The sequence below is a fragment of the Gallus gallus genome, chromosome 2 (genome assembly GCF_016699485.2).
Source record: "Gallus gallus isolate bGalGal1 chromosome 2, bGalGal1.mat.broiler.GRCg7b, whole genome shotgun sequence".
Lineage (NCBI taxonomy): Eukaryota > Metazoa > Chordata > Aves > Galliformes > Phasianidae > Gallus > Gallus gallus.
Window position 1 is genome coordinate 97,325,391 of NC_052533.1, and position 27,972 is coordinate 97,353,362.

General features: G+C 44.2%; 1 protein-coding gene and 1 long non-coding RNA gene across 4 annotated transcripts in view; one reads left to right on the plus strand and one right to left on the minus strand.

The window, feature by feature from the left end:
• The window catches only part of PIEZO2 (piezo type mechanosensitive ion channel component 2), a 395,935-nt gene that overhangs the window by 76,339 nt on the left and 291,624 nt on the right, over positions 1 to 27,972 (plus strand). For 2 of the 3 annotated variants that reach the window (XM_025147821.3, XM_046938004.1), the window contains exon 1: positions 23,712 to 23,908. In XM_025147821.3, coding sequence (XP_025003589.2) covers positions 23,845 to 23,908 — 64 coding nt within the window. In that variant the 5' untranslated portion in view covers positions 23,712 to 23,844. Of the gene's footprint in view, positions 1 to 13,501; positions 13,604 to 20,003; positions 20,116 to 21,335; positions 21,625 to 21,719; positions 21,970 to 23,391; positions 23,560 to 23,711; positions 23,909 to 27,972 lie in introns of those variants that run through there. The other variant, XM_040696651.2, reaches the window with a different exon arrangement.
• Positions 316 to 12,758, minus strand: LOC112531832. The gene is made up of 4 exons (XR_003073864.2): positions 12,651 to 12,758; positions 10,192 to 10,352; positions 9,947 to 10,036; positions 316 to 1,905 (listed from the first exon to the last, which is right to left on the minus strand). It is a non-coding gene; the product is annotated as an uncharacterized LOC112531832 (long non-coding RNA).

A 27,972-nucleotide genomic window follows, 5' to 3' on the forward strand; every position in this document is an offset into this window, starting at 1 on the left:
GGTCGGTGCTGGGGCCTGTCCTGTTCAGTATCTGTATTGATGACCTTATGAGGGGATTGAGTGCACCCTCAGTAAGTCTGCAGATGACACCAAGCTGGCTGGAAGAGTTGATCAGCCTGAGGGTAGGATGACCCTGCAGAGATTAAGTGTTGCCAGCAGGAGCAGGGAAATGATTATCCCATCCCTCTGTACTCAGCTCTGGTGAGGCTGCACCTCAAGTACTGCATTCAGTTTTGGGCCCCTCACTACAAGAAAAATATTGAGGCCCTGGAGCGTGTCCAGAGAAGGGCAACAAAGCTGGTGAGGGATCTGGAACACAAGTCTTATGGGGTGTGACTGAGGGAAATGGGACTGTTCAGTCTAGAGGAGAGGAGGCTCAGGGGAGACCTTATTGCTCTCTACAACGACTTGAAGGGAGGCTGTGGTATGGTAGAGGTCAGCCTCGTCTCCCACGTAACTAGTGCTAGGATAGAGTGAATGGCATTAAGTTGTGCCAAGGATGGTTCAGGTTGGATATTAGGAAAAATTTATTCTCTGAAAGAGTGGACAGGAACTGGAATGGGCTGCCCAGGAAGGTGATTCAGTTACTGTCCCTGGAGTTGTTCAAGAGTTGTTTAGATGTTGTACTAAGGGACATGAATTAGTGGCAAAATATTGGTGTTAGGTGGACAGTTGGACTAGATAGTCTTGGAGGTACTCTCCAACCTTGGTGATTCTGTGCTTCTACGATTTTCAAAATGGAAGGGAAACAGCAGAGATAGCCCCAAAGAAGTATAAAATTGTGGTCCATTTATCTCTATTTGATCTGATTTTTGTGTGCTAATTTGTTATGGCCTTATTGCAGAAGATTTCTTGTGAATGTAGCTCACAGCAGGTGGACCTGAAAGGATACCCACAGAACAGATTCAGAAGTTTGTTTTCCTGCATGCTTTTGCAAGTTTTTGCCTCCTTCCCTTTTCTCCTTCTGTGTGCAGAATGTAACAGCAGGAAAATTCCATTTTCCCAGGAAAATACTTGATCAAGAAAGAAAAGATCAGTGTCACCAACTGGACACCTATTAATAGTATCTCTGCATCTTATAATATTTTTTCCAGTACTCTGGAGAATTAAACCTGTCAGACACAGATGTGCGTGGAAGCAGCTTAGCAAGACAATTGTATGGGGATACTAACAGTCAGAAGTGCAAACAGCTTTGGCGTAACAGGCACCTGGCTCTGTTCAAAGCCAGGAGGTCAAGGTCTCAACCCTTTTACATCAATATCTGTTGTCCGAATGCTTGGAAGGGAGATGGTGTGTATGTATAAATTCCTCCTCCATTTTGTAAAGAACAGACTCACCTTCCTTAGAGACTGTGACATTACTCAGCATCAGATTTTTTTCTTCTGTGTAAAAGATGCTGGAATTTGTATTTGTCTTTATGGTTATCTGAGGATTCACAAATTAAGGAATACAGAAGAGGAAATTCCTGTCTCTATTTTGGATGCAAAGAAATAACACCAGATGAAGGTGAGAGGGAATTTGAGGCCAAAGTGCAGGTACAACAGTGGAAATACATCCTGAGAACATAGCCATAGTTGCTCTATGCTCGTGAATCAGATGAGGTAACAGGAGCATTGCAGAGGGATCTGGGGCTTGTAAGGTGGGAACACCAGAGAAAAGTTTTCCCTGCCTATCACTTCCATATGCATTTCAGTAGGATAGAAGATCCATCTCTTTATCCTTTGGCTCTTGATGACTTGCACAACAGTGATGAAGGCTCCTCAGGTCTCGTTGGCATCCTTCTCATTCTGGGGGGATGATCAGTGCAGAGACACAGACACTTAGTCTTGCAGAACAGTAGTACCTCAAGTGATCTGGAGAAAGTCTGTCTAAGGTGCACAGGAAAGAGCAGCTTTTGCTTGGATACTGTTAAAAGACAAAGCTTTGGTGACCTTGATTATTTTTTCAGCAGTGTAATCTTGGTCTATAGACCTTAAAAAAAGCCCTAGAAATACTTTCAGCACTGAATGGAAAAGCTCAAGATTAAAGAACCTTTCACGTCTGTTCCCTGTCACCAGCTTTAATTTAACCTATGACAGTAATGAGTGAAAGGCCACGTGCTGTTTGGCCTGTGTAAAGACTTCGTAGTCGTTTGTGTGCATCACAAATGGAGCTAATTGGCAGCTGTGTCAACAGCCTCTTTGAAGGAATCAGGAGTTCGTTAGGCACATGGGTAGGGCTGGTCTTTCCCTGGTTAAAAAAAATACCGCTTTTATATGCGGCACTTGAGATGGAGTAGCATGGGGAAACTTGCCAAGACCCTGCCTGGTTTCTAGCCATGACAGTAGCCGCATTGCTGAGGACAGCTCTCATTTGGCAGCAGTCCCACACTTCCCTGCCTCCCAAGCATGGAGGAGTGACATGGAGCTAAGAGGTCCGCACTTACTAGTGGCAAGCTCTTGCAGGACTGGGCTTTGTTTTCACCTAACACTGGGCAAAGACAGAACTGCCCACTATACACCGGGGGAGAAACTCCTTAAACCCCTTAAATGACTATTCGTAATGTATTTTCTTATGGACTCATCATTAAATGTTTGCACATAGAAATGCATCAGTGAGAGGCATCCCTATCATTTCATTTCCCCTCTGTAGAGTCTTTCCTTCATAAACATATGATTTCAGCCATTCAGTGGTTACAGCATCTACACCATTTCCTTGCTCCATAAAAGTTTCCTTCTGAAGCCAATGCTTACTGAAAAGTCTGTTTATTGAAACTTTTGGCATACTGAAGCTGTGCATGCCAGCCCTGTTTCCCATCCCCCCTCACTGATGACTATTTTTTTTCTGGAAAATTGCTCAGTACCCTCATTTAAAGATTTAAATCTTGTGCTGATTTTTCATGGAAGAGATTGGTGATTTTACCTGTATTTGTGAATCATCACATTCATACATTGTGGAATACCAAGGACTCAGTAGATTAGTATAACAACAGGAAGTTTTGTATACATTAAGGAATACTTCCATCTCATTCCAATGCGTTTCTACTGCTTCTCAAGAAAATAACTCTTATTTCCATTCTTATGTCCAGACCAATAGATTTCCTTGCAGTGTACTCTCAGCCACTCCAGCAAGTGGAACTGCATAACTGTGAACTGTACAAGATGAATGAGATCACTGAACAGGGGAGAGATGGTGTACCATCTCTGAGGCCACAGCCAACAATAGAATACTTAAAATCAGCTCCTTAGGTAACATTAGCACCTGTAGATACATGATGTGAAAGTCAAAGGAAGAGGACCCGGTTTTGTATTTAGCACAGGTATGGCATAATTGTGAAATCTTTTTTGTTTTATGGTTTGCTCTCTCCAAGTCAATAATACTTGTTTTAGCACTGTACTTTCAGTCTGAAAACATAACATCATATAGAATATATACATATTTTTGAAAGTTCCTGTCTTCCTTCGCATTCTACTGTAGTTGATGGCAGTTTTAGTATTAACGTTTGGCTTGATAACCCATATCAGATTTGCCTGTGGTCCTGGGGGTTGGGCTAGATAATCTCATAAGGTTTCTCCAACCTAAGCAGTTGTGTGACCCATGGACAGTAAGGTACTTGCCTCAGTGACAAGTGAAGACCCATAAATTATTTGTCCCACCTCTGAAGTGTCCTCTAGATTATTGAAAGTGTGCCTTTGTTTCCTCCCCAAAAATGACTTCATTGCAGGCATATTAAAGCAGATGATTAAGCTGTCAAACCACTGTTTTAATATGGAATCACTATAACAGGTGGATTTTCTGTGCATTATGAGTCAATAAATGGATAAATCAATCTATTTTTGAAACCACAAGGATAATTCTTTTAAACTTCTCCGTTAACTAGTTCCCTGTCTGCTTGCATTTTTTTCCATTAAGTTGAAAACTCCACTGTGAAAATCAAATACATTTAATATTAACATTTTGTTTAAGTCTACGTGCTACTTTAATTTATATTTTCTTTAAGCAAACACTATCCTTGAGTCTAACAGTAACTTCCCAAGTCAAACAGAACAGCGGAGGTTACTCTGTACCTCAGCCATGAATTCAACTGATCCAAAATTTGAGTTCTTAAAGGAAAACAAATTACATTAAAAAAAAAAAAAAGATGATAATTCACTGTGTGACAATGTGCTTTAAACAAAATGTTTTGCTTTCCTGTGATCTTATTCATGGGAACAAGCTAGGTCTAGGAACTGTGTAGTGGCCACTGGAATTAGTTTATGATTTTTTCTTTCTTCTCCCAACTCAAACTGAAATCTCTAAGACAGGATCTTGAAAAGTGATGCATGTGTGATACATGAATGTCCAGCTTCTGTTATCTTGAAGAATCCTTGGTTTTAGGAAATAAAGAGGACATTATCTAACAATCAAAACTCTTAGCCGAAGTAGTGATAAATGCTCCAAATTAGGGCATTCAGAGTCACTGTTCATTTCAGAAAATCCTGAGAATGAAGTATTGTTTTGTAGCAACATTTTTCCCATGACCTACTAAGGGGATTGTGCAGCTACTACCTCCTTATCTATATTATTTTTAGTAATGTCAGTGCTCACAGGAGATAATGTATTGGATTAGTTATATGTGAAATTTTTATTGGGAATTTCTTATTTTCTTTCATAAGGGAAAGAGTACCATCGTGCCTTCTTATGATCATTAATGCATAAATGTTTCAAAAAATAAATAGGGCTTGTGGTTTATTTCATGACTCGTAGCGAAGCCCATGGAATCAGAAAATGTGAGGATACCACAGTTTTAACTCCTCTATAGACCTAGTAGCCTGCATTTCTTTAACTCTGAGAAAAACTTAAGCTTCTCAGTTATATGTTGCCCATGCTCTTTTACATTATGTTAATCAGTCAGGATACGTGAACACTTCTGGTTAGCTTCATGTAGTTCGCTTGTTATCCAGTGTGAAGTGCAGTACAATTAAGTTGCACTTTCTAATTAAAACGAAGCAAGATTTTATTTGAGTATTTTTAATTAAAAAACCTGTCAGACTATTCCGTGTCCACAGCTCATTCATGCAAAGAAAACAGCTAATATTTTAGAGCCATGCCTAATAAGGAAAAAATAACAATTTCTAAATCTGGAATAAGGCAAACGTAAATGCAGTCCTTTGGGGCTTTGTTGCTGTTTCCTGTATAGAAGCTGTAATTTTTTGTAGTATCCTTCCACCTCTTACTGCTTGTGTCTAGACATAAATTGACCATAAAACAATATTAATATTGTATATTGCCCTGGTTAAGTGTTTTTGTTTGGCATCAGGGAAGAACTTTGAACATTTTAATGGTACTTTCTGTAACACAGTAGTCGTGAATAAGTTTATTTTAACGTAGAAATAAATTGGTTACTGAAGGTATTTTTATTACGCATCTCCCTGTAATTTCTGCCAAATAAACAAAATATTCCTCAGATAATTGGCCTATTAGTCTGTCACTTTCTGGCAAGTCTTTCTATGCTGAATTAAAGGGCCAATAAATCCTAAATTCTTTATTAGCTAGCTGACTTTGCAGAGTTTGATGGTAAATAAACTGGCACTGCATTGAAAGCTCCTTATTGAAGGAAGACAATATGGTTTTTTGTATCGACTGCTGTGTGATTCAATTTTCACTGAGTATCACCATGACCTTTATAACAGCGCTGTGAACTTTCAAATCCAGTCTGTACGTGGTGGTTAGCTTTCTTTTCTATAATGTGGTTTTAAAAACGATGCTCTAGCCTTTCAGACTTGATAAATGTGCAGCAGATTGCCTAATAATGAAAACAAAAGGTCTTAAAAAACGCTGAGAGCAATAATTAAACATTTTGAGAAGTGGTGAATTTGTGGAATTAATTACATATAAATGATTTTTTCTTTTTTCTCTGCAAATTATTTCACTTTTTTAACTGAATACTATTTCTTCTATTTACATAAAATAGGTATTGAACCTTTTGTGTCTTTGAAGTCTGGAAACTAAATCAAACATAAGAGATCTATCAGAGTAAATGTTGCTTTAGATTCTTATGTTGAACTGAATTTATATGGTATCTGAATGCATGCCTTCTACTTCTTCATTCATATAAAAATGCAGCAGTGCTGAGGGCAGCTAGCTTAAACCTGCAGACGTCAAGACTGATATTTTTACAAAGAGACAGATCAGTATTGAGTAGTCCTGAATTTGGGATCTAGCTGTTCGAAGGCACAAGTTGTGAAGCTCCTTCCCTTAATCTGCACATTCCTCAGGAATTGCTGTGTTAGTATACAGGAAGAAATGTATCACCTTTAATGCATGAATTAGATGGTGGCTCACAACTATGTGCAGACTGTTTCCTCTTCACTTGCACCCTTTAAAATGATGGATATTTTTCTGGAGGTCAAAATTTGATAAATAAAGCTTAACAGAGCAATAACTCTAAGTGTATTTTCAACATTACATGAATCTTATGCACCTTTTTTTTATATATGACACAATGTTTTGATTTGATTTGAAGATTTATTTTTGCTTTATTTAAGTTACTGCATAGACAAAAGATTAAACTATGTTGGCACAGAAAATCTACAAATGGAGCCAAACTTCATGAGAGAATGCGTCCGTCTTACGTGCTTTGTAAAGCCAAACATACATGCAGAATGAATGCAAATATTTCTCGGTGTAATAGGTAGAGAGTGGATAATAGATGTGTAGGCAAATGTTTCTCTCTACTGGAAATTTGCTTTAAATTTCACACTGTTTATCAAGCTTCACTTCTTTAAACAGTTACATTTGCACTGAGGTTTACTAATGTACAAAGTTTTATTTACTGTCGTGCTTGTGATAATTGTACTGACTAAAGTGCACAGCATTTCTTAAATTTCAGTTGAATTCAAAACACATCTCTTTTCCTCAAAAGTAAATTTTCAGAAGGTTTATTTCTTTTTGTTCTGCAGGTTTTAAAACCAGCCCTGTCCATTAGGGTCTGAACAATAGGACTGTATGATTTATGCCAGGCAGTTAAAATCAATTCCTAACCTACACAAGACACTAAAAACTGAATTGCTCAACACACTGGGCTTTTGAGCACTGTGTGGTAGATTTTATTGTACCATAAGTGCTTTACTGTACTGTAAAAGGGGGAATGTAATTGCTGTGTACAACTAATATATTCAATTAGGTAAGGATAATATTTAATAGAGCTTTTTGTTGGTTTCAGTTACAACTTGTGAGTTCAAAAGAGAAGCTGAACTTAGGGGATTTCAGAATGCAGAGTGCTATAAGAATGACATAAACTTCCACAACATAGCAGCAAAACTGTCTGCAGAGACTGAGTTAGTACACATTTTTGCATTGACTGAATTGAGATGGCAGTCCTTAATTCGTATTGATTCAGCCTAATAATTGGCATAACTAGAAGTCATTGGAACTTGTTGAAAGAGTGCTTACTTTCCTACTGTGTAGCTCCTCAGGGACAATCACATCAGATTGTCTGTATTGTAAAAGATCCAAGAAAGCTTCTAATAGTTAAGATAGGATACCAAAACGGCCAAACATGATCACAGATTTTTATGGTGACTGCATCACTTCACCTTCAGGCATTGAGTATTATTTTGTTTTACCCCTGTGCATCTCAGTGAAGACAGGTTTCACTACCTGACTACTCTTTATGGACATTCACGTAGTCCTATAGTAGTAGGACTCAATAGATGCCCTAAATGTACTCTGGATGTCACCACCCATATGGAGATGACCCCAAGGTGAGCACCTGACAAATCTTTGCCACATGAAATGTATAGGTATAATAAGACCTGAAGGCAACTTCTCTTTTTTCAGTTTTTGGTTCTAAAAATCTACCTTTTGGGGGTTTTGTTGCTTTCTTGATATCAAAAATGCAAAAAGGGAGGTAAAAGCCTCAAAGCTGTTTCTGTATGCATATTTTTTTTATGTAATAGGAAACTATGACAGCTGAATCCCCAGTGCGGCTGACTTGTTTTTAAAGCCTATTTTCAGATGGAGATTCAGTACAAAGGTATTGTTGTGTTCATTCCCAATATTCCCCAAATTAAGAACTTGTGCACAGCACAGAAATCCATGTGCATGCCACAACAGCAAGGCGTTGGGCCACGTTATCTCCTTGCCTGCTGACAGCCCAGATAGGTTGCCCTGGCACTGACAGGGAGCAGAGCTCTGTTCTAAAAATGGCTGTGGGCATCAGCAGGCCTCCCACAGCCTTCTTACCCTGTGAGGGCTGGGGTATGGGCTGACTGGCCCCAAGCTGCCGGGTAGTGATGGCATTCCATTCCTGACCACGCAGGGAGGGCTCTGCAGTCAAATTATTCAGCGGAGGGGGGAAATCCAGCAATGAGCATAAGATCTCTGCCTCCTACAAGGCTCGTCTTATCAAGCCAGTTGGTTTCCAAGATATTTTACTCATCACCATTCTCCTCCTCCTCCACCAACAGACTGAGGCTAAAGCCAAAAAATTCAGGGAGTTCTCTACAGTCTACTCCAATGGGCACAACAATAATCACGTTAATCGTGTTCAGCAGCCACAGTGCTGCTTGTCTGTGGTGATGGCAGGTGCCTGGGCCTCAGAGGAGACAGGCAGGTCTGAAGAGGAGGGTGGCTATCAGCCTTGAAGAGATTCCTTGTGTGCAGCTCCTCATGTTCAGGCCTGTCTCTGAATGAGGATTGCTGCTGTCACCCTTGTGACATTAGGAGCGATGCTCAGGGGTTTTTCCAGTTTCATTGGTAGTTTGTCCCTTCTTGCTACCACAGGCAGGCTGTTATCTCCTCTTCCACTGCTGCCTGCCCACAGCTGCTTGATCACAGCTTCTGGGAAGGGAAGCCAATGCTTAGCCCACTGCTTGGCCCGGTCTGTCACACCGCTAAGCATCCCTTTCTGTGGAAGGGCTGGGTAGGAAGCTGCCTCGTAGAAGCACAGCAGTGCAGGAAGCAGCACAACGGGGACTTCTACTACAGGTCAGGGGAATCAAGTGCACCTCCTTGTTTTGTTAAAATGGATAATACATGAATGACATGTAATATGTTCATTTTTAGTTACTGATCAGGAGACCAAAGCAAACTCACAAGTAATTACAAAAAAAAAAAAAAAAAAAGCACTCGCAGCCCTCTTTTTTTCCATTCTGCCATGCCTATCTGAAGTTTTAGGGAGCAATGTGCAGGAAAAAACACACCACGGCCACGAGGAGGGGTTAGGACGGTGCTTTCAGCCTACATCATCTCCTGCTTTCAGCCAAAAACAGAGTTTTACTGGATACAGGCAGAAGTGCTGACAGAAGGTAGGAGCAGAATCAGTCTCAACTTTGCAAGTTGAGTTTCTGGAGAGGAGAGGGGCCCTTGGCTCCATACCCAGATGGCCTCTCCTGGAGGAGGAAGGGAGGCAGGAGACAGGCACCAGGAAATTGTCTTTGAGTCTGAATACAACTGTCATATAGTTAGCCTACCCACTGCTGGCAGCACTAAGCTCTCATTTTATTAGGTGAATTTAAAGAGGTATGGAGAAGTTATTACTTTCTCAGATGATCTGTATGTATACATACAAATGTATATATTTCAATAGAATATGTATATTTTCAAGATTTTAGAAAAAGATTATATATTATTCCCCAAAGGAATAAAGCTGCCCTTTCATGCTACTGAAAAACATTTAAAATTATTCATTCTCCTATACTTTTCTTGCATACAAAACATTACTTTTCTCTCAGTGGCCAAGATGCTTGTATAAGCTGAATTGTAAACCACTGGATATCTTCATTTGATAATGACTTCTATCCACTGTTTGCTTTGTTTTTATGGCGTTACAGATGGAAACTGTACAGAGAAACTATACACTTCACTCATGAGAGAGAAGCAGGAAATGTATCTATTGATATAATGTAGATATAACCTGGTGATTTAACAAAGAATAGAGTAACTTAACAAGATTCAAAGTGGCTGGATACATATAATTACTTACAGTGTAGAGGGTAGGGCTAAACACATTCATCCAGAAGGCCCTCTCAATGAGTCCTGGGGTTCAGAGCAGACCTCTTTGTTTTCTAAACTCCTAGAACCACAGAGGTAAGGAGATTAGGTGCAGCTGGATCCAGTCCTAGTCTCACACTTGGTTAACAGTTTAGGCCTGAGAAATTATATGTGCACAACCAATCAAAGATTTAATCTTAGCAAAGCAAACGAAACTTAAAGTATTAAGTCACTTACCAAGGATCCGATAGGCAAGGCATCTTGATGTCAAGGTGTAAGGTATCTCTGCTCACATGTAACCTTGACAGGCAACCCTACTTGAGGGCAGAACCTATTGGGTAGCCAGCAGCCATGCAAGAGAGCTCATGTAGCCCATGATTATTTGTGTACTCAGGGCTCTGTGGATGACAGTGAAACAGGCAGGGATGAGTCTCGGGCAGCACACCAGGTCAAAGGAGAAGAGGTGGTTTCAGGGAGGGGAATGCACAGAAAGAGTAAACTAGAAAGTGGATGAAATAAATGAAAATATGCAAGTATGTACATCTAGAAGAGATCTACTATTTGATCTTCCCCATCTGAGAGCCACTATGTTTACAAATAAGGAATTTACTTCCCATTTAGTACAGAAGCTGTCCTTGTACTCATTTATGCTGTTTGACTCCACCCCCTGTGTTTAGAATTCCACAAGGCAAGTACTGCATGCTTTTTTTCCTCCAGTCACAGCAATAGACATTTCAGCATCAATTCAACTCAGCTCAAAAAGCTAAAGTAATGCTAGTCTGGAAGCTAATATACCAAATTACATTTTCCCTCTGTACTGAGAATTTGGTCTGTAGAATATCAACCGTTTAAACTTACTGACATTTTAAGTCCAGTTGGAAAGTAAGAAATAGATTTTCTACTTCTGTGAAAGTCATCTGACAAGTAACCCAAACGTTTGGTTCTCTGATGTGAAAACTACAATATTTTGCACAGCGGGAAGGTAAGTCTGTATGTCTGCCCTTCTGGACCATTTCTCATGTCTGTACGAATATCAGTTCTGCTATGCAGAGGTAAAAAAGAGACATTCTCATAAAATGTGTCTTGCAGGAATTGTTTCTGGGTTTCTGTAGGGAACAGGTTGTGTTCTTTTCTATTGGTACATGCAGACACAAACTGAAAAATGCTGAGTTTAATGGAAGAGGGTTAAAAATAAATTTGAAGTACAGAAAAAAAAATCTAATAAATGGGGTGAGCGTGGAGAAATTTTGACAGTCTATATAATTAAAAAGGTTTATTTACCTTCTCCATGACCAGAAGCATAGAAAGCCCAAAGGGAAGAGAAGTGGAATGAAAAACAATATACTGTTAATAACCCGGCTGGTACAGACAAAGGAAGTGTCTGTGAGAGAGAGCAGAGGGAAGGTGGGAGAATGCTGCCTGCTGTATCTGCGTTTCCTAGTAAAATCCTAGCCAAATATTATGCTTATGTTCTCCCTGACTCCAGTTTCTGGGGAGATGCTGTCAGCACTTTTCATGACCCAACGCGCATGAGTAGCACTATCTCGGCCCCAGTAGATTGCTGGTCACAATATGCTTTTAGTGGATTTTTAATCTCCTGGGGAAAGAGCGGAACCTGAGTCTTCCATTCCTTTCTTTCATCTCTTTGAGCAATAACCTGTTCCCTGAAGTCATTGTTGACGTGAGATTTCCTTGTGGTGACCACAGACGGCATTAACAAATTGCACACGTTTTGCCACAACAGGTGATTCTGACAGTTTTCTGCAGCCCCTGGAAAGTGCTTTACTAATGAGGAGGGCAAACAGGTCAGATAATGTCCTCTTGATGCTTTCACAACTCAGAAGATTCCCAAATGAGGAGGGAGCTCCTTATTCTCAGAAACATATTAGTTTAGCCCGCTGGTTTCAGGTCAGGATTAACCTGATACAGGTTCCTTCTGGCAAGTTTAGATCTAGATCTGAATTCTGTTGTTGTATCATTCCTTTACATCTTCTACATGAGCAGCAGCTTCATTCAGAAGACAGGAGGCAGAGGTGGAACTAAGGCATGTGATGACAGGAATCTTTGCTATCGTGCCAGCATCCTCAGAATCAATATATATATGTATATAATCTGATTGTGAATGGTGTGTGACTTGAACGCTATCCACCTGCATGGCCCTAATAGCGATCAGCATGTGGGATAGCCATAGGAAGATCTAAGAAGAAAGCCTCACAGCTAGCATGGTTTCAAAGAGGCTGTCTATTTAAACAAACCCGTGCACAACATGGAGCTGCTTTAATTCTTGGTCTTCTTAGGGGTATTTTTTTGGGGGGGGGGTTGAAAATTAGAGCATGGAAAGGGACGGAGTCCTTTCCTTTCATGTTCACATTTCAGTCTCTTTAAAATGGACACCAAAGTCTGATGCCAGTTTCAGTATCCGTTTAGATAGAGTGGCTCAAAGTCACTTCAGCTATAAAATCTGTGCACTTTGGAAAGGCATAGGGCAGTCCTGCTGAAAGTCAGAAAAAAAGAGAGCGAAGAGTAGCTACAATAAATAATAACCTGTGAAAAAAAATGCCCAACAAAACTAGAAAGATTGACAGCCTGCCATTATAAACATTATTTTACAGGAAATGACAGTTCCTTAAAAATATTGGGAAGAATTCTCTAAGGTAGGGAGAAAAACAAGAAACCCTTTTCAATTTTAGAATTACCAGTGATGTCAAGGCGAAACCATTCTTGTCTTGTGATCACAGCTAGATGGTCTCTGAGTAAAAGTGCTGCAAGTGTGTAGATGTTGCATTTACTGTAAGACTAGGTTTGCAGCCCTGGTACAAGCACAGCTGTACAGCATGACTGCTGATTACATCAGCAACTTCCGTGCCTTGTTCCAGGAGCTCAGTGTGGATAGGAACCTTGAGCTGTTTGTATGGGATTTGGACCCTGGCTTGAAGACACTTCTCCTTTTGATATGCTACACTTCACACCTTGATGGCTGGTACCTATGTTTGGGTGGGTGTTAGCTGCAGATCTGCACGAGTGCATGAGGGAGGAGAAGGGATGCTCAGAGATATCTGCCCACTGTCCTCTCCCTTCCAGCAATTCACGTCATGGCAGAGGTAGTGGATTACCAGATATTCAGTACCTCCGAGGTGATGTGTGTTTCATACAGACGCGTTGAAGGGCTGCAGCTTGGGCGGTTTGTTCATGAAGGAACCACTGGCTTCTATCAACAGGGCTTAAGCCTTGAGTAGGCTCCTGCTGACCATACCAACCATGGTTTTTACATTGATAATAGATGTTTTTAATTGAAATATGCTTTTTGAATTATTTCACAGCTATTTGTGCTGTTACAAGTTCTACAATGAGCAATTTGATTAATATTATCATAAAAGTTTTTCTTAAACAGAAAAGCAAAGTAAAAACAGGAAAGAAGAAAGGAAAACATTTCTCTAAGTAGAAACTGAAATTCATTCGTATATAGCATGTTTTCATTTGCAAATAGACATGCTCCATAAGTTTACTGAAAAATTTGATACCAAAAGGTTCTGCTCCTCCTCCATAGGTTTTGGTTCTATACTCTGCACATAAAGAGAATCCACTTTGATAAGGATATGGGAGAGAGTGAGAAGAGGACAGCCTGGAACATGACCATGCAAAGCTGTTTGTAAGTATTTTGCAGATACATAGAAGGGATTGGAAAAAGGATAATGACTTCCTTCTCGGATATGCTTGCAAGTGTATAAGAGACGTGAGGAGTTAAGAACACCCTCATCCGAGGGCAAAGTGCAGATCTTCCAGCCTCATCCCAGGAATGATGAAATAGATCTGCTTCCATCTGTTGTGAAATTTGAAGGGACTGGGACTTATTCTCACTCTGTATTCAGCATGGGTGAGTCATGTACCTCACCATAGTGCTGGAGACAGGAACCCAACATCAAAGACAAATCCCTCATCCAGCCCATTCATCTTCGTTCCTTGTGCTTCAGTGTCCTATGGGCTAGTGGCTTTGTTTAGACTGGGTTACTCTTTTATATCCTTTTAGCTGAAAAAGCCAGCACTTTCAGGTAAGATGGTAAGGTACAAGGTCTAGCCTTATAATCAGTTATGTTCCCCCTGTATGGAAATAAAATTATATTACACAATGACAGGTGTAAAATTTGATGTTTGATTCAATCCTCTGTGTTTTCTGTTTTGTCTTTCTGGTTCTTGCACTAGAGCAAAAAGAACTTTCTTATTTTAATTGCTTTTGCCTGTCTCCTGAAAAAAAGGGACAGAATACTACAACAAGTTGTGGACAAGAGATAATGGTCTTAAGTTGAATTGGGGGATTCAGGTTGGGTATTTGGTAAAATTTCTTCTCAGAAAGAGTGGTGAGGCATTGGAACAGGCTTGCCAGGGAGGTAGTGTCTCTGTCCCTGGAGGTGTTCAAGCAAAGTGTAGATCTGGTACTTAGGGACATGGGTTAACGGGCATGGTGGTGGTGAGCTGACAGTTGGACTAGATGGTTCTAGAGGTCTTTTCTAGCCTTAGTGATTCTGTGATTATATGAACAGATCTTTAGTTAAAATGTCACTATGTTCTTCATAATCATTTGGGATTTTTCTGAACAAGTAGAGGAAGTGAATGTAAATTACATTATGAGATTCCTTATTGGGCCGACTGTTTGCAGTCTTACGAAATTCCAACATCAGGTCATTGCTAATGCAGGAAAACCTCGTGGCAATAGATGCTCCTGTGAATCAGAGCTGGAGGTCCTGGCAGCCTACTGTAATAGCCATCCATATCTGATTACTGCCCACAGGGTCCTGTGATAGGTAACCCAAGAAGGGTGCTCGGTGTCACCTCCCTAGTCATGCTTAAGGGCTTAGTGGAGGGAGAGATGAACATTGCCAGAGGCAAATCCAGGACTCCCAGAAGAGGAGCCCAGCTGCCACCTGGTTATATGCTCTGGATTGCCCTCTGGAGGTGCCTGCTGCCCGCTGTTAACTTTATAGAATGGGCTCCCAAGATGACTGGTGAAAACATCCGTCGGGCATTCCTGCTTTAGATTAATTGCAGATCTAATCGTATGGGTGCCCCATTTCAATTACCAAACAAGCCAACATGTGGGCAGATGTTTGCACAGCAGCATGAAAGCCTTAGAAGGTGCAGTGGTGCAGATGCTTTGGCCTTACTGTCAATGCAGTGTGCATGGTTTGGAGCTGAAAACCCCCATATAAGTTACTCAGGAGCAGGACAGATGCAATGGACCGGGTTGTGATTGGGTTGCAGCAGTTCATACTCAGTGGACCTGCCATATGTGCCAGCACACTTCTCCTCGGAGGAAGGAAAAACCAAGAGCAAAGCTCTGTGCAACAGCATTTGAATCCAGTACCGCAGATTCCCTTGCATTCCTCTGACCTAACCACAGTGTGAGCAGTAATGGACTGCACTCACAGACAGTGTCCACTTGCTGTATTAAAACATGCTTTTCTATTTTTACTGGGCAGACGCAACAATGCACTGTTACTATTATTTTCTTTTAGAAAGATTTTTTTTTTCTTAAATGTTGAGGGTAGAAGCAAAATTGGAAAAGAAAAATACAAAGTGGATGTAATAACATAATAAAAGCTACCAGGATGGGTACAAATCCTCATTAGTTAGCATAAAATATCTATTCCAAGAATGGAATCCAAAGCTTTTTGTTTAGGCTCTGTCTATAACGCAAACGGAAAGTTTGACTTCTCTGGATAAAATGGCCCAAAAGACTCAGAAGCAGTGAAAGGAACCTCCACTGGCTACAAGACACTAAAAATAGTGCTGCATCTAAATTTTGCCTTTTTTTTTTTTTTTTTATAAACCAGTTTGGGGATGCCTGTGTGGGATACAAAATATTTTCCCCGGTCACATGCCTGCGCTGCCTGGGCATCTGAATCTTAGTCTGAATCTCAGGCCATGGGATTATCTATTTTAGATTCTTTGCGTTTTTATTTTGCAGCCTGCAATGCTGAATCAAACTGGTTTCTGAATGAAGGCTTAGAACTGAGCTTGTTTTTAAAATAAGAGATCTAAATTAGGATTCCTTCAAAAAAAGTTTTGATCCCATGGTATTGCTATACTGCCAGCACATCCCCTTTCCCCTGACCGTTTGTAACAGGAAGGCAGTGCTGTTCTTTTCCAGGCGATGCTCCTGGATGTCCTTTTGCCTGAACCATGGCACAGGCTGAGGGAGTGGAAGGGCTGAAGACCGGTGAGATGGTAGTAGGGTATTTGCACCCAGACACAGGAGCTCCAAGCCCAGAGCCCCACAGTTTGGATGCAGATATATTTGTCTTTACTGAGGTTCTGCCATCTGATCGGCTAAAAAAATCCTCTGCACTCCAGTCATGCATTGCATAAGTTTTATATTCCTTTTCCAGTGGCGTTCTTTGCTTATGAATGAATGCAATGTTTTTCTAAGACAAGTTTACCCTCTTGTGCCACCAAGAAGATGTATGACAGTGGCATTAAAGATTATCTCACATTAGCCAGTAGACTTACCATTTGCCAGCTTTTACTCCTTGGCTTGGAACCTGTGGTCCACCCATATCACCCAGGTCCCCAAGGCTGGAGCAGTGACCAGCAGTCCTGCCGTTGGTGCAAACAGGCTTTGTGAGAGCTGCTGAATTTTCATCCCTGCATCAATGTCTTTCTGACTTCAGGAACAGTCCCTGTAAATGAATTAAAGTGACTTTTTCTCTTGTAGCTGTTGGGCCTCACGTATGACTTTCACCTTTCACCTCAAAGTGGACTAAATTTCTGACATTATTATCTAAATATATCACTGGTCATTGGAATGGAAAATTATTGTTACTTGTTTTTATGTTGTTGGTTGCTCTGGGGACAGATACCCCTATCCAAATATTTTAGTTTAAAGAATTATTTTTAACTACACGCTGTTGCGCAGAGCAACACTACCAGGTACTTCTCTCTTTTGCCTGGAGCTACTCATCAGATAACTTATTCTCCTGTTTCTTGCCATCCCCTTCCCTTCTCATCCTCTTTTTGCCTCCCGTATCCCAGCCCAGATTCACATTTGGTTCCTGAGGGCTGTTCTGCAAGAATGGAAAAATGAGAAAAGAGCAGAGAGGAGGGGCTGGCTGTCCACACTTCTCAAGGAATTCTGTGTTAGTAGGAAATATTTCAAATAAAATTGGTGGTTATATGGTCCCTTCTAGGCCTTAAAGACTTAGGATGTCAAAACATATACATACAAAGCATAAGTTCACTGGATGCTTCAATATTTGAGCAGCTGTTTACATTACAAGCATTGCCTCTGATGCTTTTATTCAAAAGGACTTTTTCAGCATGTGGTTAATGGGAAGAAAGGGGAGAGGATGTCCTGCAGTTTGGTTTGCTCAGCGCAGAGCAGAGGAGCTGAGGGGAGGCCTGATGGCGGCTGCAGCTCCTCACAGGGAGCGGAGGGGCAGCGCTGAGCTCTGCTCTGTGTGACAGCGACAGGGCCTGAGGGAACGGCATGGAGCTGTGTCAGGGGAGGGGCAGCTGGGGGTCAGGGACAGGGGCTGCACCAGAGGGCTGTGGGCATGGAACGGGCTGCCCAGGGCTGTGGGCACAGCCCCAAGTGCCAGAGTTCAAGGAGTGTTTGGACAACACTTTCAGACATAGAGTCTGATTTTGGGTGGTCCTATGTGGAGCCGGGAGCCATCCTTATGGGTCCCTTCCAACGTGGGAAACTCTACGTTTCTGTGCTCCTGCAGTCCTTTCTGAGAAAGAGTGTTGTGATAGCAGGTTCTGCAGAAAGACACGGGGTGACAAGGTGGAAGGGATGCAGGGACACAAAAACCAGACCCTCAGGCTGGGGGCATTACAGCATCTCAAGGAAATGCTTCCTTGGCATTCAAGGAAATCAGCCCTGAGTGAGCAAGGAAGGAGGTTTGGGGACACGGCTGCCCACTGCCCAGCTGTCAGGGGTGATGCATTTCAGTCACAGTCTGCCCAAGCTGGATTTGAACTAAGGACCTGGAGGAGTTAGTGGTTTCCTTGATGGCGAAGGCTCAGCTGGAGGAAGGACTTTTGGCTGAAATGCAGGTGTGTGCAGCGATGTCTGCTCTTTCGCTTGGGTCATAAATCTATTATTTTGCTGCTCTACTGCCCCATGGAGAATTCTGGTTTTGGTTCAGTTTACTCTGTGATCTTCTTAGCCTCATTTCTTGTTGCTCTGAGCTGATGCAGCCAGCAAAAGTGTAAATTGCGATGGTGCTCCTGTGATGTGAGGGGTTTGGCTCTCCTTGGCTATCACTCCACATGTAACTCACATCACCACCACAGCAGAGCAGCGCTTTACCGAAGGAGTGCAGAGCCATGCTTGGTGTTTTTGTTCCAGCTAGCTCAGATCTGTTGCATAGCTGTGTGTTTATAGCAATCTGCGTAGGACTGTCTTGGAACTGCTTCAGCGCATCCCACAGTTATCACTTTACAATTAGCTACAGCCAAGCCAATAACCTCACTTACGGAATATAACTGAGAGCAATGGCATTTTATATCATGGTTCCAGTCTCGTTTTAAAATTTTCTTCAAGTACACATGAAATGAAGACGTATTTTAAAAATACCCTAAATGGTTAACTTTCACTCAAGGACAACTAGGAGGTTTATTGCTTGCAGTTTCCTCAGATCAAAAATGAATCTCAACAAGTTATGCACTTATACCAGACAGTTTTCATTACGTGCCATGCCTGGTTGTTATTTGAGTGTACCGCTCATGTTGGAACTCCTCACACGAAGGGAAAACTTCACAGTTTGCTGTTTATGAAATGATTCTTCCAAAATTTGCACGACCTCTCTCAATGTTATTTCCATTTCAAATGTAACTGCATGCAGGCAGGTAAGCATGCGCCATGAGTTAGAATTCTTTTTCCTAGTTTATTTTTTTTCAGTGCTGTTTGTTGATCCGCTGCACCAACCACCAGACGATGCCATTGTCCTAATGACTCCTTATGAGCACTGCTCCTAATGGTTCCTTCCTGATACATGTGGAAGCGTTCAGGCACTGGGAGCAGCTTTCATTGGGTTAACAGTGCCTTGAGGAACCGTTTGGGTTCTGCCAGGTTTGGTGTCCCACAGAATGTGACCAAACCAGGACTGCCTCAGCTGGCGACAGGGCTCTCTGTGGTGTTTTACATTGCTCTGAGGTAACGCTAATAATGTTTGTCTGCTTCCTGACTGATCAGACTGTGTAACTGTGCAGAACAAGGCTGGCAGTCAGCGTATGCATTTGAAATACAAAGGTTTCTATCAATAGATTTTTGCCGTGGCAGACAAAAAATCTAGACAGACGCGGTGACACGAACAGTGAAAAGGCCAGCAGGGAAAAAAGCCCAGACCTTTAGTAATGCATCTGATTTTAGAAAGCTTTCTGCAGACCCTGTGGCCAGTCAACTGAAATGGGTGGTGAAATTATGGGAGACTGTGTGGAAGATTAATCCCGCTTGGGGAAATTTGGATGCTTCCAGGGAACCGGGAGCTCTGCTGGGGCAATGAATATTTTTGAGGATGACTACTCGGCATACATGGGACTGGAATGAATTTCCTTATTGTAAGGCAAGACAAGCTCATAACTTAAGAACATGAGCTAGCTACAGACTACTGCTGGGGCAGGGGAGTTAAACTGACTCTGAACCAAGAATACTGTTGAACTGTGTGATTTTTTTAAAAACCTTTACTGAACCAGAACTAAACTTGAATGCTATCTTGAAGTTGAGCTGAGTTCATGCTGGAAGTGAACAATGTCAGCTTCGGTCATAGAATCATAGAGTCACAGAATGGTTTGGGTTGGAAGGGACCTTTAAGATCATCTAATTCCAACCCCCTGCTATAGGCAGGGACACTTCCCCCAGTTGGAGCTGGATGTGGGCTAAGCTGAGAAGCTGCCCTGGATGGCTCCTGGTGGGCTGAGCATCAGAAGGGCTTTTAGAAGAGGTAAGAGGAGCACTATGTTTTCCTGTAGCCTTACAGAGCAAGGATCAATAGGCAAAACGCACCAGTTCATCACCACCTTAAATATTAAAGCCATCTCCTTCCCCACAGGTCCCCAAAGTAGGAGTCTCATATTGGAAGGATAACAAATATAAAATGCCCTTGTACAGCCATGATTGCCCTGAAGAGGTTTTGGTGTCTTCTCCTGCCTCTTCATGTACAGGTGAGCTTTATTTCTCCAGCTAGCTTAGTACTCACTTACAGAGCTTCCCGTGGTAACTCATACATGTATATACAAACACTTGTTATTGTATCCCAACTCTGTGGGTGTTACAATGACACCATGAGTTCATGATTCCAGCAGCCAAAGAAATGAGGTAGCTGAGGTGATGAGAAGGTTGTTTGTGAACAGCACTGATTGAGACAGCTGGGCAGATCAACACAGTGGGTTTCAACCAGCAGTTCTGATTGGTTACGTTCTGCTTAACAGAACTGGGAATATGATATGCGCTGGGGCTTCTTTTTTCCTTGCTATGTCTTTTGGCCTCAGAATTATATTAACTGCAATTTATTTTCCCAAATTCCCCCAAGTTACTGCTACAGGAGAGGCAATGAGGTGAGCTGTAGCTAATCTCTCCATACTGGAAGTTTGTTCTTTTACGCATGTGAGTTCCTCTGTTTCGTGAGCAAGGCCCCTTCCTCCTCCCCTTGCTGAAATGCTCTCACCCCACTGGGTGCTTGAGAGGAGGGGAGAAATATGCTAGTGAGTGGGAAGGTCACTGTGAGCGCATGTGCTGGGGCCCAGATGGCTCACAGGGCCTGGCAATGTCCTCTGGTTTGCGGAGAGAAAGGAACATGATGTGGCCCAGTGCACTTTCACCAACTTGTGTCCTTCAGGGGAGGAGAAGCCCTCCTGTTTTGCATGCAAATTGCTTTTGATGTCAGTTGCAGAACTTCTGTTGGCTACCTTCTAGAACTCGAAGAGAGCTTATGGGTGGGAGGGGCACCAACTTTTTACAAGGTCTGATAGTGATAGGACAAGGGGGAATGATTTCAAACTAAAAGGGGAGATAGATGTTAGGAGGAAATTCTCCACTGAGAGGGCAGTGAGGCGCTGGCACGGCTGCCCAGAGAAGCTGTGGTGCCCCATCCCTGGAGGCACTCAAGGCCAGGTTGGATGGGGCCCTGGGCAGCTGAGCTGCTGGGGGTCAGCCTTGCTCATGGCACGGAATGGGGCTGGGTGGGCTTTGAGGTCCCTTTGAACCCAAGCCATTCAGTGGTTCTATGATCCTAAATAAATTCCACGGTTCTCTATCAGTAAGTTGCTTAATGTACATTTCGCTCAAGTGACGCTTTTCTCATTACTTCAACTTCTTTTTCTGTTTCGTATCTTAGCCTTGGGTTTCATCGTTCCACTCTGGCTAACGGCGCTCTGATTTTCAGGTTCGTGCTCTTGCTGGTCCCGTGCACAGCTGAACTCCCGAAGCTGTGCGTACTCATCGCTCCTCCCATCCCGCAGCGGTACGGCTGGAGGACAGGTGAGTGCGGCTCCATCCGAACGACGAGCGTGCAGACGGGTCGCTCCCCAGAGCGGGTGGGAAGGGACGTGGGATTCACACGAAGGCCGGTTTAGCCAAAAGGTGGCACTGCGGCTGCACGGATTCGCAGCCGATCGGCGGTCCCGCAGTAGATGAGCCTTTCGGTCCGTGTATCCGAACTCCCCTTGAGATCGGTAAGCCTTGAAAACTGCCCGAACACGCGAATAACAGCAGCAACCACTTTAGTAGCTGTACTGTGAAAGTAATAAATACTTTATCCTTGCTTTAGTGAACCTGAAAGACCGAATAGAACAACAACCAAACGAAAGAGCGATCACTACCTGCAAACATGCTGCCAAAGTGCAAGAAACACTTCAGCTATGTGTGCTACACATACAGACTGCGTCTCCTGTCTGCTTTGGGGCCTCCAGGGCAAGGAGGGAGATGTTCCTCAGTAAGGTGTTCTCAGGACAGATCCTGAGCTCTTTGAAGGGGTTCTGGGAGTGAGGCTACCACTGCTGGGATGCTTCACGAGCGAGGTAAGTGCTGTGTGATGCCGCTGTTATCCGCTGCAGACCTGATCCCTCAGCACGTTGACAAGAGCAGGGTGCCCCATTGCATCTGTCCTGCTGGGCTCTGCTGTCTGACAGGTGTAAGCCTGAACCCACATCTACCTGCCGAGCTGGGAGTGGACTGACTGTTATTTCTGGCTGACCCTTTCTTAGCTTCATAGATGGCATACTGGGAGTCCTTTCCTTTCCACGTACCCTAATATCAGAGCCAGTTAGTCCTGAGCAGGTAATTGCTCAGACGTGCACGTGGTTCAGCACATACCATCTGCGCTCCAGAATCACAAAGACTTTTTTTTTTCTTTAATAGAACCTTTTTATTTTCGTAAGTGAATTAGAGCCAAGCAGCCAGACTTCAGGGGACCACGCAGGGGCACCTCAGAGCTGAGGTGAGGCCCCACACCAGGAACGGGCACTGAGGATTCAAATGGTGCCCCGTGGGGTCACTATCCACAGCTTTCTCCTCATCTTGTGTAGGGATCATAGAATCATAGGATGGCCTGGGTTGAAAAGGACCACGATGATCATGTAGTTTCAACCCCTGTGCTATGTGCAGGGTCGCCAACCACCAGCCCAGGCTGCCCAGAGCCACATCCAGCCTGGCCTTGAATGCCTCCAGGGATGGGATAAAGGTTTTCCTCCAGCACTGCCCCTACTACAAGGGCATTCTGCCTGCACTCACCTCGTGTGAGTGGGAGGAATTGCAGTGTGTTGCCCAAGATTAAGTGGACTTTGATCTGCATTAATAACACCATTAATAGCTCTCTACAGCATTGCTATCTCAGCCCCCGCTTTACTCAGCACACTTTACCCAGGGACACCAGCAGAGCCTCAGAGCGGCCCCTTTTAAACCTGCAGCACTTAAACCAGCAGTGGGTTGCAAATGGGGGAAAGCTTTTCAGAGAAATCAAATACGAGGGGTGTTCCAAAAGTAATGCCTCTTATTTTATGATGTTGGCCTATGACATCAGAGGCCAATGTTGGTGGCATGGCAGTAGAGGTTGAACCTTTCCATCAGTATTCTGTTTAGGGGAACCAAACAGTGAAAGCTGGGCTTCATTGGCAACAGTTTCATAGCAATGACATGGTCACAGCAGTTGTGAAATAGTTGGTCTTCTGTTTCTGCTGGTGTAGATGAAGTCTTCTGCTGGTGTAGATGTTGACATGCTGTTGCACGCAGGCTCTTGTTCATCACTTGCAAAAATGCAGAGCTATTGGCAGTGACTATACTGAAAGAACAGTTTTATAGCTGAGAATTTGCTCTGTCAAATAGTGTCACTGTGCTCTTTGTAGCTGTAGTAGTTTCCATGGAAAGAAATAGGAGGCATTACTTTTGGATTGACCCCGGTTCATTCCCAGCGACCTCAGATCTGTTTTATTTTGTTGTTCCAGGTGGCAATTTTCTTCTGCTGCCAGCTGGGCTGATGAAGCCTGGGGCGGGAAGCCGGCGAATTAAAGTGAAAAGAGAGGGGAAAAAAGGGAAAGAAATGTCACGTAAGGAGAAGGAGAACCCCCAGGAGGAGCGCTGCGGGCGGACCCCAGGCTCTACGGAGCATCGAGGTGGGGGCAGGTTCCATTGAGCGCGGCGGAGGGCAGGAGGAGGAGAAGGAGGAGGAGGAGGAGGGCAGCGGGAGGCGGGCGCGGAGCCCCGAGGGGGCGGGCGTGTGCGTGGCCCGGGCCGGGTGCGGCGCGGCGCTGCCGCGGGATGCGGCGGGAGGCGGGAGGCGGCTGAGGCGGGGACGGGCGATGCTCCGCCGCCGCGGCGGCTCCGCGCACGGCCGGCCGTAGAGCAGCGCACCCAGGGACGGCTCCGCGGCCGCCCGGCCGACGTCCTGCCCCGGCGCGATGGCCACCGAGGTGCTGTGCGGGCTCACCTTCAGGCTGCTGCTGCCCGTGTGCCTGGCTGCCGGTACGTCCCTCCGCCCCGCCGGGATGCTCCCTTCCACGCGGTTGCTCCCGCACTTCTTTTTTCCCGACAAACTTTCGACTTCGCGTCTCCCCCCGTATTTCTCAGCCGCTCTCGTTACGCCTTATCCCGGCGCTATCGTTACCGTCCGTTCTCGCCGCCGGGGCTCCTCCGCTCGGCAAAAGCTCCGCAGGCGGCCGTGCCCCGGCGTGGGAGCGGTGCGGGGCGTCCCGGCTGTGCGCAGCGACGCGGGAGAGTGCGGAGCACTTCTCTGATTTACGGAGCTTTTCAGGAGGATTTCTTTCTTTCTTTTCTTCTTTCTTTCTTTTTTCTTTTTTTCTTTTTTTTTCTTTTTTTTCTGTTTCCTTTTTACCTTTTTTGTTTGTTTGTTTTCCACATTTTATTTATTTTTTATTTTTGAGAGAGAGAGAGAGAGACGGTCAGTGAAATTTCAGTTTATTAAACCGCGTTACTTAGCAGGCAGCCATCCAAAGCAGGAATTATTTTTGGACGTAGGACCGCGGTGCCCAGCCGTGGGTGAACGCGTTCGCATTGCTCCGCGCTCTCCGCGTTTTATTCAGCGCGAAACTTGGAAGAAAGAAAAGCGGGGCGGCCGCTCGGCGGGACCGCGCTGTGGAGCCCGGTGGGGCCGCGGGGGCGGGCGGGGGCCGCGGGCGGGAAGAGCCGGAGCCGTGTGCGCAGCCCGAGGGCCGCTCTCCAGCGCCGGCTGCGGCTCCCCCTGTGCTGGTGGGCAGCGAGCGGCCCCGGAGCACGCAGCTCTGCCGTCGAGGAGCCCCGCGACACCAACATCTCCCTCACCCTCAGCTATCAGCACCCGCCGCCCCTTCCGAAGGTGGCTCTGTGGCCACCAACGGTGCTGGAGGAGTCGTGATCCCACGGGCTGCTGGCAGCAGGTGAGGGGCCCCCTGCCTGCTGTGTGACCATCCCCACGCCTATGGGTCAGCGGCTGGTGTGCTGGGTGGTGGATGGGGCAGGCAGTAGGGTGCCCTCGAGGCTGCAGGATGGTGGTGCCAGGAGATCCCCCAGCAGGGTGTAGGGCACCCCTGTGATTGACGCTCATCAGGGCTCATCCGTGTTTTCCTTAATCAAGCAGAAGGTGGCTGGATTATGGATGAGAATGCCGTGAAAAACCGTGTAGGGAGAGGAAAAGATGCTAGAAAATGAGTTGTGTCGAGGTGGGTTTAATTGGTGTCTCCTGACACCATGGTATCTAGCTGTGGTTGTGCACTAGTGGAGGAGTTGCTCTGCTGGGCGCTCACTCGTGTGTTGGCTCTCACCACTCTTTCTGTATCACAAGAAGTTCGGATGGAAAGGTTTTGCAGTCCTGACTCCTGATGCTCAGTCATGCAGAGGTGCTTTCGCATTGCAGTAATGCCTCCACCGCTGAGAACGGATGTCAGAAATTGCTTACGGTCATAAATCTTCATCTGAAGATTAATTGAAACGTAAACCCTCGAGGTTTACACACTGTCTTGGGTATGAAAAGAAGTTCTTCTGCAGAGCTTTTGGACCCAGTGACCTTGTTCAGCCCGACTTGAGAGACAGATTAGTGACAGGACATAAGCTTCTCCCACGCCCCTCAGTGTGCACTGCCTGTAGGTGCTGTGCCCTCACCCCATGACCGCCCCGCAGCAGGCCGCTCGCTGGGCTGAGGCCTGGCCCTGCTGTCCGCACCACTCTGCTTCTCTTCCCACACCTGAGCGGCCCTGAGCCAATGCGCTGCTCTTCTCAGAGCTTCAAGGAAGTGCTTCGTGGGCTTCTGGAAAAAGGCTCTTTGGAGTTCGATATATCACAGTGATGCTTATTGGTATGGCTTAAGGTGAGGTTACATCCGGAGCTGAACGGCTGCCACCAGGACTCGCTGTGCTGCGATGCCTCGTGTCTCCTGCCTCTGTCTGGGCAGTGAGTGTGTGCAGCTGTGCCAGGAGGGGGAAACGCGGAGCTTTGCATTGTGTCTGGGGTCCCTGTGGCTGTGAGTTAACGTGATAAATGGCTGCAGCCTCTCATTGGGGTAGGGTTTGCTGTTCTGTTTCTAACTGGGCTGGAGAGCCCCAAGGAGGTGTGTGGACGGGAATGGCAGCTGGGGCACACTCATTAAAAATAACACATCTGCCAAGATGAAATATGAGTCCTTAAATACTCAAAAAAAAAAAAAAAAAGTTAATGCCTTAATTCCTTAATACTTCAGTATCCAACTTGATTTACTTTTGAAATAAAGCATGTCATCTTTGCTGGTATGAAATACTTTCCAAACTTTGAAAAGATAGCACGTACTTGGGAATGCACCGTTTATTATGAGAACCTCTTAGGATCAGATCCGAAGTGCTGATGAGTGTCACCTTGTGCAGGGAACCCTCGGTGTGTTCACTTACAGCTCAGAGCAAAGTGTCTGCGGTGGCTGCTGAAGACAGGAGGTATAAAATGCCCCAAATGAACAGCTTTCACTGCTTGTCCCCTTCTGGCTTCAGGCTAATTCACCATCCTCTTATTTTCCTGACAAAATGTTATGCCCAGTCTGATGCAGACCCAGGGCTTAAAAAACAACTGATGGGAACACGAAACTTCCTTGCAAATCAAGTTCTGTGCTCTGTAATAAGACAGAGATTTGTTTCTATGCTTGTTTTTAGTGAGATTAATGCAACGTGATATGCCCCTGTATCGCAGTAATACAATACTGTACAAACAAATGACAAATTGGGGGGACAGGGGCCAAGGAGCTTTTGGCAACCGTGGTGGGAAGTGTTCAGTTAAGTTTTTTATTAAGTTTTTATTTTGTAAGTTTTTATTTATTTAAAGCTTGGCTCTTAGCATAAGCCTGTTGTTTTTTTGTTGCTCATATGAACTTCAAATGTGCAAAACGTTCTTTGTCTCTGTCTGAACTCAGACATCAAAACCATCTTTCCCTAATTGCTTTTCTTGATTCATAAAGACTCAAACCACAATGCTGTGGTTTACATCACTTGATAACAGTTTTTAATTATTTCGTCTCCAATTGTTTTCTTTCTCACACGATTCATTAGTTTTGTTTTAAGGAAAATATTAGTGTTTTCAGATGGCGCACCAGAAAAAAAATGCTGGAAAAAAGCTTCCCCAGTTTCTGACTGTTGAATTGCACGGTATCGAAAGATTGGCTTTGGGAAGCCAGCTCCAGCCCAGGCACTTCCCAGAAGCTGCATTTGCTTTCTGAACTTTTGAATTTTGACCAAGAGGAGGTAAGATCTGTAGGAGCATTGGGAGCGCTGTTGTCTTTGTTGGTGGCTTTATTTTGTTTGTTGTCAGGGGGTGAGCACAGGTATTAGTGTTTGCTAGTTCAGCTCTTAGTTGGAAGTTTCGACTTGTTCCTTCAAGCCACATCTTCAAACTGCTGGTAGATGGGGGAATTGCTTTTAGTTCTCCTTTCACTGAGTGTGATTCATCGGAGAGACATTGGATGAATCAGAATGGTCATCTCTTCAGAACATCAACAGTGTATTACGTTGAATTTTTGTAAACATAGGCAGTATTCACAAGTTCAGTTGTTGGATTGGCCTCCTGAGCACAGCCAGTGGGATCCAGGTGTTTATTCTGCCTTTGAAGGAAAAAAATAGGTTCCAGTGTGCGTGGGGCTCTTTGGCTTTTCTGCTTAAATTAACAAGCGCAGATGGAAACTTTGGAGAGGAAATACCTATGTTGTTTCATTAGCAGGTACTCAAATGCTGCTTAAATGATGTGTTTTAAAGAATATTTCAGAAAGCAGCACCTCCCTGCATGCTTTGATGCTTTGAGTTTTTACTATGCGCTTTTTTCTACAGGACGAGTAACTGCTGGACAACTCTTTAACATTAAAGCAAGACCGTGGAGGCAGTGAACTGTGTCATCCTCTATTATTTTTAGAGTGCCTGGAGGTGGCTGTTTCAAAATGGTGCTACAATAGGACGTGTTGTGGCAGTTTGCAGGTGGTGTTGTGGGTTCTGTGTGTCAGCTCATACAGCTGACGTTACACCATGGTGATGACAAAGCAAGTCGTGACGCAGGACCACTCAGACTGGAGGAAAATCTGAGCAGTG